Here is a 23,357-nt window from a genome sequence, read left to right as displayed (position 1 = left end):
TGTCTGTCCATCCGTCCATTTGTCCATCCTCCGTCCGTCCATCGGACGGACAGACAAATGGATGGACAAACGGACGGACGGAAATACGGACGGATGGATGGATAGACAAATGGACTGCGCTTTTGGGTTTTGCCTTGAAGAAAAGTCCACTGAGGAAAGTCTGTTGGATTTGCTTCTAGAGCTGTGCACTGTGCACAACTTCCCAATAAATGGATTTTCCTTTGAACCTGCCTTGGTTTCAGTGGGAGTTGCTTCCATCTGAACTGAGTACCGTGGTTCTTACAGTTTACTTGTATTTTATAATATTGTACAAACTACATGACGTACGTCATACACCCTGGTGGGAATGTTCTGTTTCTTCTACAGCTCATCCTTACTTAACGACCACAATTGGGATCGGCGATTTGGTCATTCAGTGAAGCGCTCATTAAGTGAAACCGCGACTGGGCTTACAAACTTGCTTTCGTTTTCCTTTCCTGTACAGACGTGCGAAGGTTATCAGTGCAAGGTTTGGCGGCACAGTTGCTTTTTCATCACCATCGTAACTACGGACACTCGCTGTACAGGGCAGTCGCTAAATGAGGACTACCTGTAGTTGAATTTGCCAGGATCAGATGCCCCTCTCTGTCCCCAGGAATAAAGTAGGCCTTACAAGTTTCTGCGTAATTTTTATCTTTTTGGGGGGCATTCTTTGTGGGCATGTAAATGTGGGAAGGTCCACCTACCTGCAATTCTGACCCCCTTGGGGTGATGAATGTGGCATTTTTGCCCAAAGGAGGTTTTCTTGTAAAGATTGACCACATCCTAGGTCGCTGCCCCTTCCCCCTTCTCTTTCCCAGAAAGCCTGATCAATTAACTTTATGGCTAATTAAAGAAATACCTTGCAATGCATCATTTATGCTTTAGAGTTCAGCTGCTGGCTTCTCCGTTTGATTTAATGTAGCAGAAACATCGCTCGCGTTTTAAGTCCTCTTCTCTGAGCTGCTAATCACTGCAGGAGTTTGGGAATTAATAAACCGAGACGGAGTTTTGGGGTCCGTCAACAACAAATTGGAAAGCACACCTGTTCCTGAACTACCCTCTTTCAGAATTCATACGTTGATACTGCTGAGAGGAGGGGCTTTCCCCATAAGCAGAAATCTAGCATGTGGCAGAGAAGCTACCTTTCTGCGTGCATAATGTATGCTTTCCATTCAAAGAGATCCTGATCTATAAATTAAAACAATGCACCTGAGCTTGAGTTATGCAAGGCGGCCCGTTCTTCCTAGCTCAGAAAGGCTGAAGGATCCAAACAATATTAGGCTAAATGGCAAAACAGACCAACTGGGTTCCTCCACAAATTATTTTCCTCCTCTCCATCCAGCTGTTTGCATAAAATCTCTTATCTGTAAGCTAGCTCCCTAGGGAAGGTGTCAGCCTTACTAGGTAGACCAGACAGGAAATATGACCAGATGAGCTAATTCTACTTTATTGTAAAGTTACATTGACAGAATCTTGCAAGTCAGAAAGTACAAATCTCCACCCGTATCCTTTTCAGCCCCAGAAACTAGGGAGGGTCCCTTCTGAGCCTCTTGCCCCATCCATTATGCAGCTGTGGGCTATGCCCTCTCTTATCTGACCATTCCCTTGGCAGCGTCTCTTGGCCCCTCCTTCCAAGGTCTTTCCCACATACCATTACAAAAGGAGACATAATTTTCACCTCTAGAAGGTCCAAAATCTGATCCTTGTATCTCTAGGCCGGGGCCCAAAAAGGTCCAGAAGAAAGATTAAAATGTTGCTCTGGAATCTCAGCAGCTTCCAGATGTCTGGACTTCAGCTCCCAGAATTCCCCAGGCAGCAGAATGCTCATTAACAGTCATGCAGGCTGAGGAATTCTGGGAAAATTCCAAACTGAAATCAGTGCCATTCAGGGACCAGCTTCCTGCTTTCACCCATTGTTTAAATCAACCATGATTTCCTGAATCATTCATTGTGACCTGGATACCACATAACACTAGGTCATAAACGATTATCAAACCACAATGGCTGGGTTTGCCCACCATCATGTTAAGCCAGGTTAATGTGATCTATGAACCCAACCCGTGGTGTCAATACCAAACCAGAATCGGTTTGCAGAAAGTGTATTTCATTACTATTATATTTTACAAAATATATTTTATTATGGAGGTCTGCGGGCACCTAACTCTAAACCCACTCATCCTCTATCTATTAGGTAATAAAGTAACTGTCTCCTCTTAAATAGGAAATTTGGGGTGATTTAGGGTTTATTCCTCCAACGAGAAAAAATTTGCACCTTAATGGCTGTCAGATGCTAATAGCTTGATGGCATAGAATAGTGCCATCATGAAATCTAACAGTCCAATCCTTTATCTTGGTCATCCGCTGATGTTGACACCATCATTTTTCTCATCCTGATCTTTCAAAAGTCACCCTCCTCCTTTTCAAAAGACGACAGTTGAAGAGGATAACCATGGTGGACAGAGAAAACAATACCTTTGGGAGAAGAGTTTAGGAAATTAAACCTCATTTGCTAGAGAGAATTTTTGATCTGTTTAGCACAGGATGGGAGGTTAGTCATGGTGAAGCTAAGCATCAGATCATGAAAATTATAGATGATTTTTTTGAAGGCAAGGAGATGCAGAACAGAACTTCCAGTTTGGGCTACAATTAACTAGAGACATGGGTTTATACTGGTAACAATAGACTTAATAACATTATATTGTGTTCCAACCTTCCAGTTTGTGTTTTGTAGCTGTTCTTCCACTTCTACTTTTAAGCAGTTTGTGGATGGTTTTATTCTCTCCTGGTCTTCGACCAAAATAAATGTTGAGCTGAATGATAATTCACTGAAAGCAGCCTGTCCTACTAAGATTAGCTTATTTTTAAAACTTCCAGATGAGAAAGAAATTTAGTAAAGAGAAGCCCTCCCACCCAAAAACGCCAACAAGAGTCTCCAAGACATGATCTAACCCTTTCTAGAAGTTTCCACTTCTTCAGAAGTCTTTCATGGATGGTGGTGGTGTTATCGACCATATTTATCTCCCGTTGGGTCTCAATTAAAGTGAAGCAGACTGTTCCCTGGATGAGAATTTGGTTTTGCATTTTTGCATTCTTCTTATAGGTCTGTTAGAAATGCAAGATTACCGTGTTCATCGCCGGGTAGACACAAAGAACTCATTGGGGGAGAAGAGAGAAACAGAAACAGAAATCCAAATTCACAGAAGAGAATTTGTTTCTCTCTCTGTGTCTCTTGTGGTTTCATTACCCAACAGATGGGGGGGGGGTCTCCTGAAATCTAAAAAAATGCCAGCTTTTCATAACGCTGATCTTTGCAAATAGCCTGTTTGCAGATTTCTCACCTGCAGCCTGTACAACAGAGTGTGAATTCCTCAAAACCTTTGGTTCAATGCTTTCGTCTGGAGGCTTCAGCTCCCTGCAATGTGCAGATGTGCGGCCACCTCCATCGGTGAAAACCTGATCCCATAGGTACAACGTGAACCGTGTGCAACCAAAACAGTGGAGCGAGGCGATGTCCACACTGAGAATAGGCGGAGGTGGTTTGTGGTTTAGTCGTTAAGTCGTGTCCGACTCTTCGTGACCCCATGAAGCATATCGCGCCAGGCCTTCCTGTCCTTCACTGCCTCCCTGAGTTTGCTCAGTTTCATGCTCATTGCTTCAGTGATGCTATCTAACCATCTCATCCTCTGCCGTCCTCTTCTCCTTTGGCCTTCCATCTTTCCCAGCATCAGGGTCTTTTCCAAAGAGTCCTCTCTTCGCATTAGGTGACCAAAGTACCTGAGCTTGAGCTTCATTATCGATCCTTCCAATGAGCAATCAGGGTTGATTTCCTTTAAGATTGACTGGTTTGACCTCCTAGCAGTCCAGGGGACTCTCAAGAGTCTTCTCCAGCACCACAGTTCAAAGGCATCAATTCTTCGGCGCTCGGCCTTCTTTATGGTCCAGCTCTCACAGCCATACATTACTACTGGAAAAACCATAGCTTTGACTATGCGGATCTTTGTCGGCAAGGTGACGTCTCTGCTTTTTAATATGCTATCTAGGCTTGCCATAGCTTTCCTCCCAAGGAGCAAGCGTCTTTTAATTTCATGGCTGCAGTCTCCGTCTGCGGTGATCTTGGAGCCCAAATAAATGAAGTCTGTTACTGCTTCCATTTCTACCCCTTCTATTTGCCAGGAATTGATGGGTCCAGATGCCTTGATCTTAGTTTTTTTAACGTTGAGTTTCAAGCCAGCTTTTGCACTTTTTAGTGCAAAAAAAAAAAAAAAGCTTTTTAGGCAGAGGTGACTCTGTGCCGAAAGACTTCGCCCAAAGCTTTGCAAATGCCAAGTGTGCGTGAGGACTAGAACCTTGCTTTAACTACAAGCAATATTTTCAGGGAGGCATGGGGCAAACCGGGGCAAGGCAGGCATTTTTACTGTGCCTTTTGCTTGGTCTCTTCTCCTCTTCCTTGTAATTTTGTGATCTGCTCCACTTATCAGGAGATAATACACTTTAATCGGTCTGCAGCTATGCATTCAGAATCCAGGCGATGTAAATCCATTAATGCTCTCGCTAAGTATTTACGAAAGGTTAATAATTCAGAAATTGTACTCCAAGAATCATAACAGCTCTGAGATTCATAAAATGTGAGGGCTGCCAATGCAGTATTGTTAAATTGCTATGATTCTTGCTTTTAAAAACACATCAGAAATGTTGTGTACCAAAGACTTATGTGTAGAGGGGAAAATATATATGTGCAGAGAAGCAATAATTCAAAATTGCAGCATGTGTGCGCCTTCTGGAGTGTTTTTAATATTGGCAGAGAGCACTTGAAATATTTTTATATAGATTTCAGACGGAATGGAAATGAAATATCGGAAAGTATCTGGATTTGGGGAAGCGCACATTTGATTGAATTGTTTCTGAGGTTAGCAAAGTGCAGCTGTTTGGGTTTGGGGTTGTTTTAATGGGCCATTGCTTTTTCCAGCTGTTGAGCTAAGTTTTACAGACATTTGCAGATCTTTCCTGACGCTGGTGGAGAAGGCTTCAGATGTGCTTGTGGTGCGTGGGGGGTGGTGAGAAGAGAAAACAAGCAGAGTTTGCATTCCTATCTCCATCAGCCAAGCATTTTGGAGTAACGATGCTCATATAGTTAGTAGTCAACTAGCAGCCTACAGCTTGAACGATGGAGAAGCCAGAATAACTATGTGAGCATAGTTAATAGTCAACTAGCAGCCTACAGCTTGAAAGATGGAGCAGCCAAGACTGAATTGTCTGGTTGGTTCGGCTGTGATGGTCCTAATTTTGCTTTAATTCATAAACTGTGGTGAAACCCTACCATCCGTTGAATTAAACTTCTCCAGAACCTGGGTGTCAGCAAGCCCAATGCTTGGGAATATTTCACCCCTGTAATATTGTTGTTGTTTAGTCGTTAAGTCGTGTCCGACTCTTCGTGACTCCATGAACCATATTGCGCCAGGCCTTCCTGTCCTTCACTGCCTCCCTGAGTTTGCTCAGTTTCATGCTCATTGCTGTAATATAGCTGCCCTTTAATTCCCCCCATCCATCTCTGTGCACACACCAGTGCCTACTGGTGCACCAGAAATGAGACAGGGCTGTCCTTAGGGCATGGTCAAAAAAAGTCAAGATGATGGTCATGATGGTGTGATCAAATCCTGTCCAATTTTTATGTGGGTCTGCTTGTTGCAAGATTCATTCTGGGGTTTTCTTCAGAGAAGATTGGTTCTCCACCCAAAAAACATTAAAAAAATATTCAAGGAACCTCAGCTTTTGCTTTGTTTTAATGTCCTATTTAAGGGAAAAAATAGATATCCAATTGCATGATGGACATTTTGTTTTTTTCAAGGATTCCTCCAAACTCCAGCACTGGCTATACCTACAAATTGATCTTCCAGACCAGGAGGTCCCAAACATATAATTTTGAGGGTGTCTTAGTACAGGATGGCAGATTTACAAGAGGAGAGCAGGGAGAAGCCCAGCATGGCTGAAGAAGTGAAAAATAAAAGAAGGAAGGTGGGAAGTGGTTCAGGAGAATGGTGTGAACACAGCTTGTGAATTTTGGGAAATGGTAGTATAAAACTTCTAGTATAGAGATGGAAGCCATTTCCATCATGCTGGTTGCTTTGATTTTTAACCAAGAACTGAATCCAAATCTGAAAAGTTCTTCCTAAACAGGATAAGGGACGTGAGCTTTAGGGGAAAAAATGACTGCGCAGAAAATGAAAGATTGGCTCACGCTATTTGGTATGGAAGGCTATCTCTTACGGTCTTCTTCCGTTGAGAATTAGTGGATTTCATGGCACCCAAAAGCTTGGATCCTGAGATACCTTAATTTAAGGAAGTTAATGGAATTATTTCCTGGCCTCTATACCCAAAAGAGCATCTCTAGAAAGGTGAAGAAACAAAATGGGTTTGGGGAACTACTGGTGGGACCCAGCTGGGAACTTGAATCCTAAAATAAGAAAGAGGACAATGTTCTGGTTCAGGACACCCAATTCCTCAGGTTCTCCTTCTACCATCACATTTGAAGGCCAAGCCCCAACCTAAGAAGCAGTAACCCCATTCTGAAGCTTCCCTTCCCCACCACTTTTAATGTTGCCACTTTCTGATGTCAGGAAACTCTGAATGTCAATTCCAAAGGAAACAGTATTGGGAACAGGGTGGGAAGGGCTTAAGATGTTGTGGGTTCTAACCCCTTCCTGGGTCTTCTGCATGTCCCACTTCGCTGATCTGTGGATCAGAACTTCTAGAACCTGCATTGAGTCCTCCTCCGTTGCAAATTAGATCTGGAGAGACAATTAGTGAGAAAATGGAGTTTGCCTTCTCTAGTTTGTGCTGAGACGTCATTTTAGGGTGCTGCAGGACACCCACGGGGAGGGTAAAGATATCAAGATGCAGTGTGACTATGCAATCAAAGTCCCACCCGTGTTTTCTGTGCATTGCATGATTCACATAACAAAAGGATGGGGCTTCAATCGCAGACTCACAACTGCCATCTTGACTTTTTTGACCCCCCCACCAAAGGATGCCCAGAGCTACTGTTTACATGTACAGCTTTCCTAAGTCAATATTTTCAAAGGCTATCCTGGAACATGCACGTAAAATCTGCCTGTCTTTCCCCCCTCATCCCAAGGCAAATATATATATTTCACTCTGCGTGTTTTATTTTGTTCAGATTTGTTTGGGGCTACATTTTCTGCCTAGTTTCATCTCCTGCATGTCAATTAAAATCAGAGTTCCCTGCAATTAGTCATTTGTTTTCCAGCCATATTTGGAAACAGAGACACAGAAGCCCAATTATAAAGAAGGAAATAATTATAACCCATTGCCACAGCTTTGGAGCATTTATAATAATGAGATGCTTTATGAGCCTGGCAGTAGCCAATGGTCCGAGTTGAGTCTCCAAAGTTTGGGGTCATCATTAGGAAATAAAGAGGAAAGAGTCAGAGAGAGGTTTAATTCCTGCTTTAGCCAAACAAGAGTTCAACCTATTTTCCATAATATATTTGGAAGTCCAAATGGACTTCTTACTTTTCTGTCTGGCACCAATATGAGGTTCAATAAAACACTGGATGGTCATTTGCCAATTGCTAAATAAGTTGTATCCATAAATCATAGAATCACAAGAGTTGTGGAGTTAGATGGAACCCCAAAGAACATCTCCAATCCTCAGCCATGTTTAGAAAAACCAACTTGACCGTCGTCTAGAACTGGCTGTCCAACCTCTTCATAAAGGCCTCCAGAGATGGAGAACCTGCAACCTCCATACGTAGACTGTTCTTCTGCTCTACCGGTCTTACCATCAAGAAGCCTAATCCTAAGTAGAACAGGACTATCCTCTCATACCCCAGCACCTGCTGGTCCTCCCAATGTTTGCCATTGATCAGAATGGTCTATCCTGGGTAATTTGCTTTGACTTCTCATGCCATGTAAACATCCTTGGGTTTCTGTCCCCACCACCATCTGTGCAAGGGGGACAACTGGGAAAGAAACACCGAATGAATTAGCCTAAACAGTATGGCAGTTCTTTGCTTCTCATTTAGGGTCAGTTTAACTAACCCTTTTCCATTTGGGGCAGAGGTGATGTCCTGGAGGTCGTTTTGGTTTTCCCGTCCTGTACCCAGAGTTATGGACATAGAATGATTGGAGGAACCACCAAAGATCATCTCCTCCAATTCTCTGCAATGTGCAGGAATACCAAATAAACCCTCCTAAAGAGGTGACTATCTAACCTCTTCATAAAAGCCTCCAGAGATGGAGAAACTCCAACCTTCATAGATGGTTCCTGTTCCTCTTGGTGCGCAGATCTTCCTGCTCAGAAGTTTTTCCTTATATTTAAATGAAATTTGTACCCCTCATTTCTGCTCTTGGCTTCTGTAGGAACAGTCTGCCTCGGCCTCTAACAACCAGGTTTTATCCCATTGCTGCCATATTCTTTCACACCTCTTTATTTTCTCCCATTCCACCCTTTGAATTTGGGGTGGGGGACATTGGTACGGAGTGTGTAAAAGTGGTGCTTGATACTAAGTGAAGCAATCCTCCTTTACTGGCATTTGCAATCGGGCCAGTTTTTCTGGACCCAGAAGAGAAACTCATTTCACCCTTAACTTTCTTGCAATATCCATGCCCTCTTTTCCATTGTTGTAGGCAAGCTGCACAGAGAACGATCCGCCCTTCCCACAATTGTCTGTTTCTAGGGATAGTTCATGATAGAGTGCTGCTAAGCATGGAAGCTCCATTGAGAACGTGCAAACCCATCTGAGAGGTCCATTTAATTCAGCAACTTGCTTCCAGCAAGGAGACCTGGATGGACCCTTGAGGAATTCAGTCGCTCTCCGAGTGAGCTGGGTGGTGACTAAATTTGAAATAGAAATAAAGAAATAGAAACAAACTTCGGACTTTGTTCTTCCAGCAATACAGTGTTACGCTATTCCTAAGGGCAGAGGCGCCGTTTAGCGAGCGCAAGATAACCCGCTTTCCAGGGGCTGATTTTTTTTTCTCTTTTTCATCGCTGGAACCATCTGTACTTGCATTTCAGCCAGGCATTGCAGCTTCAACAGCTCATCTCGAAAGTCTTTTAAAGGCTGGGGAAACAATTATAGCAAACTCAGCGGCTGAAGCCAGCGGCTTAGCTATTCAAAAGCAGTTGGCTGCACCAAAAGAGAAAGAAAAACAGAGTGGGGGTGGGTGGGGGGTAAGCTTTTTCCTTTCCCCAGCATGATAGCACTTTAAAGAGCTCATAGAATCACAGAACCAATTTTAACGGTGGGAAACCGGTTACTCTGCGAGCCTCTTGTGCCAATATTCCAAGCGCAGTTGGGGTTTTTTCCCCACCTTCCAACCCCCCTTCTCCCCCCCCCCCCCCCCGCAAAACAACAACAGGTTTTAGCACAGCGGTGGCTTTTTTACAGGGTTGGAGAAGGCAGAACGGAAGCGCAACATTTGGAAGTTATCTGTTAGGAAGGATCGGGCGCCCTCCCCTGGCTACGTCAAAACATTGCAGGTTGATCAACTTTCGGTTAGAACCTGGTTTATGCTGGGTCACCCTTCTCCCTGTTTTTTCCCAAAAAGAATCACTTTCGGAAGTGGTTCGCTTGGACATCGGGAGGGAATCATGGTTTAAAGTGGATTGCGTAGCAAGAGTTTGGAAGGAAGTCTCGCCATTCGGCCAAGTAGATGTACATATATACGAGGACTGAATGAGAAGTAATGCCTTCATCTCCATAATGATGGTTTCAATAGGGACGTTCTGATACATGAAATAGGAAAATATTCCTTGAAATGAACTCTGTACTTAGTTCTCTCCATAACCACCACTGTTGGCTACCCCCTTCTGCCAATGATGGACGAGCTTCCTAAAATCACCACGAAAGAACTCCAAACTTTGTCCCTTCAACCAGGTTCTGACAGTGCCTGTATTTAATTCTCTCTGTAACCATCACCATTGGCTACCCCCTTCTGCCAACTATGGACAAGCTTCATAAAACCATTGCAAAAGAACTCCAAACTTTGTCCCTTTTAACTAGGTACTGACAGTCTGCAACTCTTCTACTCTGACATAATGATGAAGCAGAGTTTGGAAGCCCAAGAAGAAACTTGGATGCAACATAACAGTGCTAGGCCTCACACCTCACGAGCCACCCAAGAGACAATTGCAAAGATGGATCTCACCATCTTACCCCATCGGCTGTACAGTCCAGAGTTGGCACTGTGCAACTTCCACCCCTTCTGCCAAAATTGAACACATCTGTTTGGTTGAGATGAAGAGTCAACTTAGCAATCTGGGAAGTGTGATCCTGTTAGTTGACTTGAAAATTGCAAAGAACACACAAAATTCTCTGACAAATTTGAAAACCATTCTGCCAAGGCAGAAATGAAGCTGCAAAGAGCTTTTTCTCTTTCCAAAAGACCTTCAATTTAAAAAAAAAATTCCAAAATTACCAACTGTGTTTCTCCACTTTTTGGGTGCTTTTTCTATTCTTCTTGTATTTTGCTGCTTTTGTTCTGCTTCAACGTTAAAAGCAATTGAACAAAAAACTCAGCAAGCATTGTATCACACAATCTCAACTTAAGTATTAAGAAATTTGTTGTGTATTTAATTGTCGATGTGTTTTTCCTCTCTTAAAGTTAGATCAAATAACTCAGTGTAAGTCAATTAATTACACAGTATGAAAGGAGCAGATGTATACGTCTAACAGAATCAACAGTCCGTGATGAATATTTATGTACATTCTTTTCTTCCTTTTGAATTTTTCTTACAAGCAATTACATTTGAACAATGTCAAAATTTAAAGCATCCTGTGGAGGTTGGGACAGTACCCCAAAGCCTGGATGACTGCAATTTCAACACCACCCATTTGCCTTAGAAGAAACAGTCTTCTGCAATTTAGGTAGTGATTCTTAAAAAGAATTACTATTTTTCAACACATTTAAAAAATAAATAAAAGTGTTGTGATGTGATCAGATGAGCCCAGGAGAATATATTGTCCTATTGTCCACTGTAGAAATCTTAGAGAAAGAAGATACATTCCTCACTTCCCTACGCTTTTCTAGAATGAGCCCAGCCAATCAAGGATCTTAGCCAGTGGGACGGCATTACCAACAACTAACCCAGAACAGCAGAGAATTTCATCGTTGACCCATGATTAGAGTTTCCATCCAGTTGGATTGGCTATTGGGTCACTTTAAGGGGATGAACATTTTGGTTTTCTTTCACCCGGCCTTATGGCTCAAAGAGCGATTTTGACACCCAAACTCATCATGTAACCCAATTAGCATCCAACTTAGAATGGATTTTTACAGGTGAATTTTCTCCATCCAGCTTGCCAAAAGACACTTGAGATTTTTTAATTCTGCAATCTCTTATCCCCAACTCTTCCCAGTGGGGGTATTGTAGCATGTTGGCCAAGAACAATCTCATCCTTGTTGCTCTATCTCTTTCACCTTCAGAGTTCTCTTATGCCAGGTCTTTCAGAAATGCAAATCGTAAGCCGTGGACCCAACACCGATTTCTCAAATAACTGATATTTCACACTTCCCAGCTTTCTTCTCTACTGAGAAGAGCTTTTATGTTCATGCTGATGAAAATGACTACTATCAGCAATGGTGTTTTGAGTCACTGGATTAAAAAAAAAATGTCCATGGCTTTAGACCATGACATGCCAAGAAGGGACTGGTCACCACGTGCCTGAAAATGGAGAAACATCTTCCATCCTTCAAGGAATGAGCCCAAACATTCTAAATAGACTCTACCGTACCCCCTCTCACACTATTTTTATGCAAAACTGTGGTTCCTTGCCTTGCCACTCATGACCTTCATGAAACATTGACAAGCCAGCATTTTGAAGTCGTTATGACAAAGCGCTTCTATCCATCACAGGGAAGACACAATGAATTATGCACTGCTTCAAAAGGTAAGTAGCTGTACAAGTCAGAGCTTCTAGAGCAGTGTTGTCCAAACTTGGCCACTTTAAGATGAGTGGACTTCAACTCCCAGAACTCTGGGAGTTGAAATCCACTCATCTTAAAGTGGCCAAGTTTGGACAACACTGTTCTAGAGATTTTCATATCAATGCTGGAGATATTGATGGACCTGATGGGTGGGAACGTTGGTGGGAAACATGCCTGCTACTTTGGCTCTTCTTCCATCATGACCAGCTTCCTCTTTCATCTAGTCCAAGGATAATGCATGTTCTCTCTCTTATTATCTCTCTCTGAACCTTCAGAGGTACCAGGAATTTCACAATATTTTCATTAGAGGACAGGGAATGTCGGTTTTTAAAAAAACAAAAACAATAGCCCATTACCCCTCCCTTTCTATCTGCCATTGGTGTCCATCATCCACAACTTCTGCTGTGTTAGCAGTGAAGGCACTATTCCTATCAGGGATCCCACAGTGAATCTGATTGCATGGCTAAAAATACAAAGCTAACAGACTCAAACCACCTACCTTGCTATTTGTCCTCCTACTGCACGGGTGAACCTTTTAGCCTATATTTTAATCCTTGTTAGCCATAAACACCGATTTATTTATTTATTAATGCCCAAATCGTTCATCGTGGAAGGGCCTTCTTTTGCAGTAGATTCAGAACAGCACCATAAGATACATGCGTTCCCAACATTTATTTGTCTCAGAAGAGGAGGCCGATGGTTTAGATGGCTTTAAAATAGGAATGAGGCTAATCCAAGGTGGAGAAGGTTTTAACAGGTTCTCACCAATGGGACACTGATGTTTAAAAGTAGTTGCTGAAAACCAGCTCCTGTGAAGCATTTGGAGATTCAGTCTATTGTTCTGTTGGGTTCTAGTTGGACTTCTTGGAGGAAACTAGCTAGTTCCCTTTGGGAAGAGTAGCTAGAGAAAAACCCTGTTCAGACAATCAAATTGCCAAGTCATTTGCTCTCAATGAACTCATTCCTGAATATCAGCAGCGTGTAATTGCTGACGACCCAATCAGTATTTTTAATATGACCTTAACCAGAACATTAGGAACAATCTGTGTTTGTCTTAGCAAAAGAACATGGGTTTGATTTGACCCTAATGAACCTCCTCCAAACAAATGTACTTAACCAAGCCATGGAAACATTTTAATTACAACCGTGGACACATAGAAATAAATATTACATTCATTCCGTTTACAGCGAATACTAGGCAAGTCTTGTTAAAAAGTCAGTCTACATTATGAGGTGTCAGGCTTTATCCAAGCCCTCCCAAAGAAAAGAAGAAAAGTAAAATAGACAAGTTGGTGGTGGGGAACCAAAACCCAAACTGGGCACAAATAAAATGCAATGAGGCGTTCAAGTATCTGAAACAATGATTGACAGAGTATGTTCCTACTTAACAGGCAGCCTAGAAAGCTTTCAAAAGGGAGCAGTGAAGGCTTCATTCACACAACAAGTTTAACCTGGTTATTGAATTAACCAGTTTTCTGAGTTCATACAACACTTTCATCCATAAATTAACCCAATGGGCTGGGTTAATATGCTAGACTACACACAGAGCTGACAAAGGTTAACGCCAACCAAGCTGAACAAATGTAAATGCAGTCACATGGATTTTACCAAATCTGGTTCAGTGGGTTATGTGAATCCAGCCAGACAGTCCCTTGTTATATGACTGACTTTTGTTTCAAGTGAAGGATGACCAGAATTAAAAGCTAGAATAACATGGCTTCTGCGCTATTTAGAATGAACTAATTTCAAGCTTATTGGTCTCCTAAGCAGGAGAAGTCCTTCCAGTCCCCAGAACAACTTTGCCCCTCAAACAGCCCATGGGTTCGCCTTCAAGGTAGTGAAAAAGCTTTGAAGTTAGGCATGGATGTGGATTGGACAATGCTCAATGTCAAGTGGTGCTGATTGGCTACAAGGCCTAACCAATCAGGGTTTCCTGTTCTATCTACCCGCTGGTGGTTAGGCTGATGAAAGCAATGTTGTGGTGTTCTGACCCAAGCCCCACCCCTTTTCTATGTGCATTGTGACATCACACACATGACCCAAAGGGGATGGAGCTTATGGTGCAATGCTGAGATGTTGCTTTTGCCATTCTGATGAAAGCAGCAGGATCTCATGGACGTTGCTCCATCTGTGTTTAGAATCTCCTTGCTCCACCTAGCTCCAAGTGGCAAGACCCTTTAGATGGAAAATGTTATTTTTGGTCTAGAGGGAAGTTCTCGGATTGGAATGCCTGTAAAACAATTGTTTAAAAAGTCCCATCTGCCCCAAATGACTTGCAGAAAGACTATCTTGTGGAAAGAAAGGGGGGGGGAGCCAAATTTCAGTAAGTGACCCTTAAAAAAATGCAGCTGAATCCAAAAATGGCCCCAATTTCATTCCATTCTGCAAGACGTCATTCCACTCTCTCCAGCTCAAGGAATGGTAAGTCAACCCTGATTACTCTCTCAAGGTCAGTTTCTCCTTGGATCTCCCTCTCAAGGCTTTTCAAACCTTTTCAAGAAATATAAAGGAGTTTGTTGCCCCCCTTTTGTTTTCTTTCTAAAAAAAAATATACTTTTGATTACCTTGCACTTCATGATCTCTGAAAACCTAACCTTCCAATTCATAACGTCAGCTTGCCCCACCTGAGCACCAACCATTCCTTGGGAACTTCTATTTCACCATCGAACATTTGACCTGAAGAGGATGGGGTGAGGGAAATCCCCTACCACGGGCAGCGTTAGCAAATAATAAAAACGGAATGGACTTTTATGAAAACATCCATGTAATTTCATTGGCAACAATATGGAAATAGTTTACTGTGGTCCCTTTCTGGATTTATTTTTACTTCCCAGTTTAGCCTACAGCTCAAGAACATCCTGATGATGTCCCACCTAAGCACTAACCAGGTCAAACTCTGATTAGTTTCCTGCAATCAGTCCAGCTTGATTAGATGCTGCCACCTAGATGGGCTTAGCAAAGAATACCTCTCCTGGATTATCAAAATTGGTTCTGTATGTCAGTTCCCACTCCAGCTCACGCATATGCTTGTTTATTCACATGTTTCAATGCATCTGAAGGCATCAAGGTGTGGCTGTTAACCCTTAAAACCCGGAAGTGATGCTACACTTTATCTGTGAGTTTCTCCATGTAGTTTCTGATCTCTTTTGATTCTCCCAGGTCCATATCTTGGCAGACCCATTTAATGTCATCTTCGTTGCAATTGAGGATGGAATTGACGGTTGGACAACCGTCATCTGGAGGGATGGTGGTGAACGTAGTAAATTTGACCCGCTTCCGCTTGGAGGCAGGTGAATGCAAAGGCTCCCTGTTTTGTTTGTCCCCGAAGTCAGCTTTCTGACAGGTTTGGCTCAGGAGTTTTTTTGGTGTGCCATCAAGGAGATGATTGCCTGCATCAAAGCCTATCCCTTGGTCTATGTTTGTGGTGCACTCATCTGGTGGAGGTGAGATGTCCGCTTGGTTGTCCAGCAACTCCATTTCATTTCCAAGCCACACCCAGTCATGAGAATGGCTCATGGAGGTCTGCCCTTCCATGGGAAGTTGCTTGTGACGGTACTTCAATGTGAAGGTGGCACAATTGATTAGGAAGACAAGAATGGCGAGGCAGAAGACTCCTAACAGAGCATACATCCCAGTCTCCAAGTCACTGAGACCTCTAGGCGTCTGGACCAGGTCATTGTCCTCCATGCCATTATTGCTTTGGGGAAGATCAATCTGAGCAGGGAAGTTGGTGAAGTCAATTGGGATGTTCTGGAGTAGACCTTCATCTGAAAGTTTATCTCCTTCAGGGATACTTTTTAAGACTTTGCTTTTGATCGTAGACTTGGCTGTCACATCAGTCTTCCTTTCAGGGCCTTCTTCTCGCTCGGCAGAAGAACTTCTATAATATTGTCCTTCCTGGCCATGCTGCTCTTGGTCAAACACTTTCTGCCTCCGGTCACTGGCATGATTTTTAATATCCCCAGCACTGTAATCACCAAGGCCATGGGGGTTGGCATTGTTCTGACCAAACTTTACTTTGATGCTTCCATTGCCAACTGCTAGAATACTCTTCCTCTTAGACTTCTGGCAAGATTCAGAGATCATCATATCTACTTTAACCAGCATGCCTTCGCCTTCGCCTTCTGCTGCCACCACCGGCCATTTGACAGCAGAGCTTTGATGAGCAGAAACAACTGATTCATCAAGCGAGGAGGCAGACAGAGAAAAGTCTCTGGGATCATAAATGTCTAGTGGGGTCACAGCACCATCACTGAACTGGATCCAGGAGCTCACCATGGCTTCCTAGCAAGGAAAGAAAAGGAGTCAGTTAAACAACAAGGTAAGTTGAACATCACTAATTTCCATGGAAAATGGTGCAGTAAGAAAGAAAACATATTGCATGTGTTAGCCCTTTGAGGTAGTCCAGACAAGAAGCACATCAATGAATATAAGCTCTATCCTTATTGTAAGGTTACATTAACAGAATCTTGCAAGACTGAAAGTATTCCTCCCCTCCTTTCCTTTTACTCTCCAGAACACTAGGGAGGGCCACTTCTGAAATGCTTCCCACACCTTCCCTTCTTCTGTGGGCTGAGACATCTTTTACACGCTGGTTGCCCAGTCTGCAGCTCTTCCTCCTGTCTCCCAAGGTCCTTCCCACATACCATTACAGCATGGTTTCATTGCATCTCTAGTGGAGTTCCAAAGATTCGTATGAACTTGTATTGAATGAAGCACATATTCTGGTCCAGTAAGATGGCACAATAATTCTAGAAATAGCTAATAAAGAAGACCGTTCCATCTGGGCACAGAGCTTCACTTAGTCCAACCAATGAAATGTGTTGATAAAAAGAAAGGTGTTTTCCCATTCTGTCTCTGAACCTGGAGGTTTTGTTTCGGGATCGTGGCTCATGTCAAGCTTTTCTTGGTCTTGTTTTCTTTCTATGGCCTCCATTTCTGCTCCCTCCCTCGTAGCCAAGAAAGATGGGAAGGGTGAGCTTGCAAAAAGATGACCACCAGCAGCAGCGGTGGTGGTGGCCATCCTTGGTTCATCCAACCCTAATGACACAGGCTGGAATAATTCCACCAGAGACCTTCTCTGCATCCATTCCTGTTAGTGCTGGGAGATAAAAGCTGAGCATAAATGGCCATTGACATCTTCCTACCCCACTGCCTTTCCTCCTTTTCATGAGTTGGTTGCTAGCTCGTTGGGCACCTTAACAAAAGGAAAGACGGCAAGGCACCGAGGAGATGTGCTTTCCAGGTTAATATCTGCAACTCTATTTTCTCCAGCCATTATGCCATACGAGTGCTGAAGTTCATGGATTTGGTGAAAGACCAGCAACTTTTCAAGGAGAACGCTGTCTCCTGACACAAATCAGCAGCAATGGGGAAGGAGAGGGAAAGTGCATTTTATAGGGCTGGAATGTTTAATCAATAGGTTTGATCAATGAATTTGATACTTTTTAAGCAATGGAGGAGGGAGCAGTTTATTTTAATGGTCTTTGAGGATTATAATACTTTCCAAGTAGGAAAGAGCCAGAGGGGGAAAAAAATCTCTTGTAAGAGGATGTGTCCCTTGACACAAGCGTCATTAAAAAATAAAAGCGTTTTTTTCCTGTTCTTTGGAAGGATTGGTGCAAATGTATACACATTTAACTTAAAAGGTTTTACCACCACCTTGGGAAGAACATGCCTGGACTCAATGGGGTATTTGTGAAGAAGAAAGCTTTTAGATACGGTCATAAAGTAAGAAGACTTGGATGGCTCTCCCAAATCAGTCCCCCATTTGGGGTTGAATTTCATTTCTCCCAGCCCCCAGTTTCAACCATATCTCCTTAACAATATGGACTAGTATGTTAAAGATGAAGTGGTATGCCAAGATTCTGGAGACAAAGGGCTTAGAGTGCTAATCAGCAAAAGCCACATGTTCTACCTGTTTGTGAGTATGGAGCAAATCTTGTGCAATGGTGGTAGCCATAAAAGCTTGATGACTAGCTGTACTGGGCTGAAGAATGAGGGATAACCCAGCTACTAGTTGGACTCCCATATCTGTAATGGTCACCTTGTCGTCCAATACCATCACGGTCTTCTCAGCCAAGATGGAGTCAGATAGCGGAGACAGGACCTTTGGAAGAAGCCAACAGAGAGATCCCCTTAGGAAGATATCAAAGTTACACAGTTCCTTTCCCTCTTCCCTTATCAAACATGGGTTCAAAAATGAAGAACATCCCAAAAATGTCCATGGACAATCCTTGGGAACAGAGGATTGGCCTAGATGATTTATTTATCCAACTTATTCATTCTGTAGATGGTCTCTAAAACACATCACTGCCAAACAATATGGAAATAGAAAGCTGATTAAGATGGACTCATCATCCTTAGCATCTGAATGGAACCTCTTCAAGGCTAATACTTAACAGAGACCAGTAACAGCCCCCATTCCTTTATCATAGAACAGGCCTTCAATGAAGACATTTGTAACACGATGGCCAACCTGCAGGTGGTGAGACAGAGTCCCAGGGAGAGATGAGAGCTTACAAGATCAATAAGTTTATGGGGTATCTGTCTGTTTCTTTAGCCATGGGAGAAGAGACCTCCAATTTTGAGCACACCTTCTTGGCCATGGTCAAAATCTGGTCAAATGTCATGGCCAGAGGCCAAGCTATTTATTGGGGAGATTCATAGATTCTTTAGCACCAAACTTTTAGAGAATGGAATTTCAAGTCAGGAATGTTCTCATACCAAGGTGCCAACATGATGGACTGACCTGGACCATTGTCATGCCAACTTCCTGCCCAACCAGAACCTTGCCTCCTTGTAATTGGGCCACATGAGGTTTCTCAAGCTTCATGAAGTCTGTCACCAAATCTGTTATGTCAACCTGCCAATTGGAGCCCAACAAATAGGAGAGTTGTCCTGATGGGCTGGCATCTTCAGCTACAAATTGGGTGAGGACCCGCACCATGGCATGCTGATACTGGAGGGTGCAGCCTCTTCCCTTCCGCTCATCTTCATCCTCATCATCACTGTCCCACGTAGGTCTGAAAAATTTGCATTTAGAAATAGCCTTCATACCCAATGAGTTGAATATGCACACCAATACTTCAAAACTGCCATGGATTCATCTACAAAGAAAATACTCTTATAGGGAGGTTCACCACTGTCAACCTGGAGCTCTCTGCTGTTTAGAGAAGACAATCCATCAGTGGTTCATGAACCAATCTCCAACAAAGGCTTCCTCTAGAGAAGGACTTGCAATCCCCTGAGCCAGTTATATTTGTGTATTGACTTCTTACATGGGATTACCCTCATTTATCTTCCCCCCAATAATTATATAAACTACATTAAGCAGAGAGAGCGGGATGGTCCTAATATCTTTCAGAGAGCTCCATGGTTGAGTGGATGCTAATTAGTTGATGCTAATTTTCCCTGAATCCAATTCAACACTCTAATCACTGCACCATCTCCTCTGGGGTTGGGGAAAAACCAAGCTGGGCCACCCTATGGAGCATATCCCTTTCAGGGTCATCTTTAAAACTGATCTTCCCTATCTGTTGAAAGAGGGGAGACAAGCAGAACAGTCTGTTGAGTAAGAGAGGGATTGAGAAAGAAGGAGCAAAACAGCCAGAAGGACATGGAGTCCTCTGGACTTCAGCCACATATCTACAGCCAACCAACAAAACCCACCTCTGGTTGGACATGATGGGAACTCTCCAACCTTTGATCTGACTCAGCTCAGTGTCCGAAACGTCAATCTGAAGAGGCAGGCGTGGGACCCAAACAGTAACCCGCAAGGGGGTGCTGAGATGCTGGTACGTGAAGTTCACCAAGGCATTGACCTTGCCTTTCATCTCTTTGCCATTGACAAACACATAGTCACATCTGTCAGACACCTAGGGAAAGGATGAAAGCATGAGGTGGTCAAGATGGAGTCTTGGAACATCTCTGAATGGGTATTGCAAGGATTGGCAATCTTTGGAGGAGGTGGGGGCACACCTGGAATTTTGAGAGCCGGGGTGGGCATATTGACAGACTGACTGCCGTGATCACACAATGCCCATTTAGCCTTCAAGTACTTGACCCACCTGGTGGGACTTTTGCAGGGCTCAAAGACTTCATTGCAAATAAGTGTGATACAGGAGGTAGGGGCTTTGTTCTACAAAATGCCAGCTTCTGATGGGATCTTCTTGAACAAAAAAAGAAATTATTTTTAAAAAGGAGATAGGTGGAGCAGAGAATCCCATCAGCTCTAAAGGATGTATCTGCTGACTCATGGGTGCCCCTGGGCACCAGGTTGCCTATTCTAGGTTACAGCACATAAGGATCATTTGCCTGTGTGACAACCTGCCATAACAGTAGGAATTATAATCAGGTACATCTGAAACGCATCCAGTTGGCAAATTTGTTTTAATTTCTTACAAAAATATATTTCTGTATTATTAGCATAGCATTTTGGGGAATGGATAAGAAGACAAGAAACAAACTGAAGGAATGTGCAATCAAAGGTTAAACATTGGAAGGCATTGTACGTAACCCAGATTGATTGGGACTGTCTATAAACTGTGTGCAGTTTAGGCTTCTTTGGGGGACCCCTTCTTTAAATAAGTTGGGAATCATGGAATTCACATTCTATCACAAACAAATATGAACCAGCAAGTTTCTAGCTCTCATGACTATTTTTTTGATGTTTTCACAGGTAAACAATGTGCAAATATTTGTGACACTTCTGGCCCCTTCTCTTCAGAGGAAAACAGTCTAGGGTGCAAAGAAGCTGAACCGATTTTGTACATGCAAGATCACGAAGCAGAACAAACCTTTTTTTCAGGGGGTGGGCAGGGCAGCTAGCCAGCTCTGAACTGAGCTGCCAAACCAATTCCTACTTGAATTTCTTGTAAACGTGTTTATTACTGTTTGGGGAAATATTAGTTCTCCTCGCTGAGAATAATGGATGAGAAAGGCTTTGTAGGTTTTCGATAAACTTTCATTGCAGAAGGAAACCTCAACCCTAAACCACGTTGTGCAGGAAAGTGGCTTCTATAGACTGCCATTAAAAAAAAAAAAAAGAGGCAGAAACTATTGTTTGTTGGGCCTGGGGGTGGGGGTGGGCAGATACATGTAACTGCAGCAGCAAACTTTAAAAAGAGATTTAAAAAAAAGAGCCTTAAAGGTGCCTTAACTCCATTCACAGAAATTGCCTTGTTTGTTGACATTCTCTCACTGCACGTCATCAGGTCCTCAGTAAAGCTGACGTGTTCCGGACCACAGACCAGCTATTATCCATGATTAAGCGATCGCAAGATTTCTTGCAACTTTTATGACACTTTTAAGAATTGCTGTGATGACAGCTTTATCACACAGGGTCTTTGCTCCTATCATCCATCTATCCATCTATCTATCCATCCATCTCTATCTCTCTATCTGTGATGGAATGGAATGATGAAGGCCAGGCTCAGGGAGATAAACATTTTCTTAGCTCCCCAGAAGAGCGTGGGAGGAACAAGAGGATGAGACTGGCACTTCCTTGAGGAATTCACACGGTTGTGGCTGGAGGACTTTGGGAACTGGGGTCTTAGTCTGGGAAGATTCTTGCTAGAGGTTGTAGCTAATAAACATAGCTGGACTGAATTGGCATTGTCTCTTGGAGTTCCTTGGGCTAGGCCTGACACTATCTCTTTTATCTTTATCATCTATCTATCTCTATCTCTATCTCTATCTCTATCTCTATCTCTATCTCTATCTCTATCTCTATCTCTATCTCTATCTATCTATCTATCTATCTATCTATCTATCTATCTATCTATCTATCTATCATCTGTCTATATCTATCTATCTATCTATCTATCTATCTATCTATCTATCTATCTATCTATCTATCTATCTATCTATCCTCCTCCGCCACCACCGCCCAGCTTGTCCCCAGTGTGTTAACAGATGAGAAAACTCAATGGTCTGTAAAATCCAACACTGATTAAAGAAGCGATTATGGATATAACTCTTAAACTGGCTATGCTAATGTACTGTATGCTTATATTCTGGGACAATATTTACATGCTGATAATAAATCCAGTCCAATGCTGGCGGGGAGGAGGCGGGAGGCTGCCCTGAAGTTGAACGGGGAATGGGAAGAGAAGTTTAGCAGCATAAAGCAAATGATAAAAAAGAGTTAATGGTCTATCACAGAGGGAATGGTTTTCACTGGGTGTTCTGTTTTCTGTACAGAACCCTCACAGGGATTTGTAATGTCTCCCTCAGGGAGAAAAAGAGTAGTGCTGCTTTGCAAAATAATAATAATAATAATAATAATAATAATAATAATAATAATAGCAGCAGCAGCAGCGGCGGCGGCAGCAGCAGCAGCAGCGGCAGCAGCAGCAGCAGCGGCAGCGGCAGCAGCAGCAGCAGCCTTGGGTGCAATCCCAAAACATCTGGAACACCACTTGAAGGCTATCAGCATTGACAAAATCACCCTCAGTCCATTACAAAAGGCAGCTTTTCTTGGAACAGTTTGTATCTTGCAACGATACCTCTAATGCCTTCAGACAACAACATCTGCCTATCCCAGGTCCTTGGGAAGGACTCGATAGGTGGATAAAAATGCCAAATCCAGTCTAAACATCTGGCTGACTGTGCAACCAACCATAATATTGGAGTTCTGGTTGTATGTATGTTCTGGAAGGCAGACTCTGGGTAAGTCTGTATAAAATTCAGAAAGAATAAACTTCTCTTACACCCCTAAACCACGTGGACAGGAGATATTGATCAAATACGAAGCGCAAGGAGTAAAGCATTCAAATGGGTTTGTTCGTAACTATTCACCTTTCCCCATAATTTAGTTCTTACTGGCAAGGTGGGAATAAACCCCAGAAGGATGTTATACTGTAAGTGGCATTAGGCTGACAACTCCGTTCCTTTTCGCGGTGGCATCTAAGACCTCCTGGTGCATGTGCTTAATTAAACAATATCCTATCTATAAATCCCCAGGCCTTAAGAATACAATAAGAAGTTTTGCTTTGGGGAAACAAGGGGACAAGCTGCCTTGGCCCATTAACTCATGAAAGCTTCCTGCTACCATGGATATATGGAATAAAATATTGCTCCCAGACATTAAAGCCATCATCTGTCACTTTTCTAGCTATCGGCTTTCATCACAGGTAAATGGAACGGAATACAAATAAAGGGGGGAATAAAGAGAATTAAGATCAAAATAACTCTGAGTTAGATTTTGCCACGGCTAGTTCACATTGTCAACGCGTAACCTCGTCTAGTTTGGAACTGGTGGTGTTTCGGGGCACCGTGCCTTGTTACACAGTCTTGTCCAATGGTACGAAAAGGAGTGAGAAAGGAAGTTAAAAGTTGCAGATCATGAGAGATCTCATAGGACTTGGCAGTGCTGCAGGAGGACA

The 23,357-nt window shown here is 43.0% G+C and overlaps 1 protein-coding gene across 1 annotated transcript in view; it reads right to left on the bottom strand.

Annotated features, from left to right (window-relative positions):
* Positions 1–13,109: 13,109 nt before the first annotated feature.
* The window catches only part of TMEM132C (transmembrane protein 132C), a 100,091-nt gene continuing 89,843 nt past the window's right edge, over positions 13,110–23,357 (bottom strand). Inside the window, exons 6-9 of the mRNA XM_088135293.1 lie at positions 19,642–19,847; positions 18,722–18,995; positions 17,888–18,079; positions 13,110–16,254 (exon numbers count right to left, since the gene is read on the bottom strand). Of these exons, the coding sequence (XP_087991419.1) occupies positions 15,073–16,254; positions 17,888–18,079; positions 18,722–18,995; positions 19,642–19,847 (1,854 nt within the window). The 3' untranslated portion in view covers positions 13,110–15,072. The remainder of the gene's footprint in view (positions 16,255–17,887; positions 18,080–18,721; positions 18,996–19,641; positions 19,848–23,357) is intronic.

Source organism: Python bivittatus, unplaced genomic scaffold (assembly GCF_059951505.1).
Source record: "Python bivittatus isolate LINGU-HERP-01145 unplaced genomic scaffold, Pbiv_v1 ctg000100_np1212, whole genome shotgun sequence".
Classification (NCBI taxonomy): Eukaryota; Metazoa; Chordata; class Lepidosauria; order Squamata; family Pythonidae; genus Python; species Python bivittatus.
Note: the sequence above shows the minus strand (reverse complement) of the source record. Positions and strands in the feature narration are given on the sequence as shown.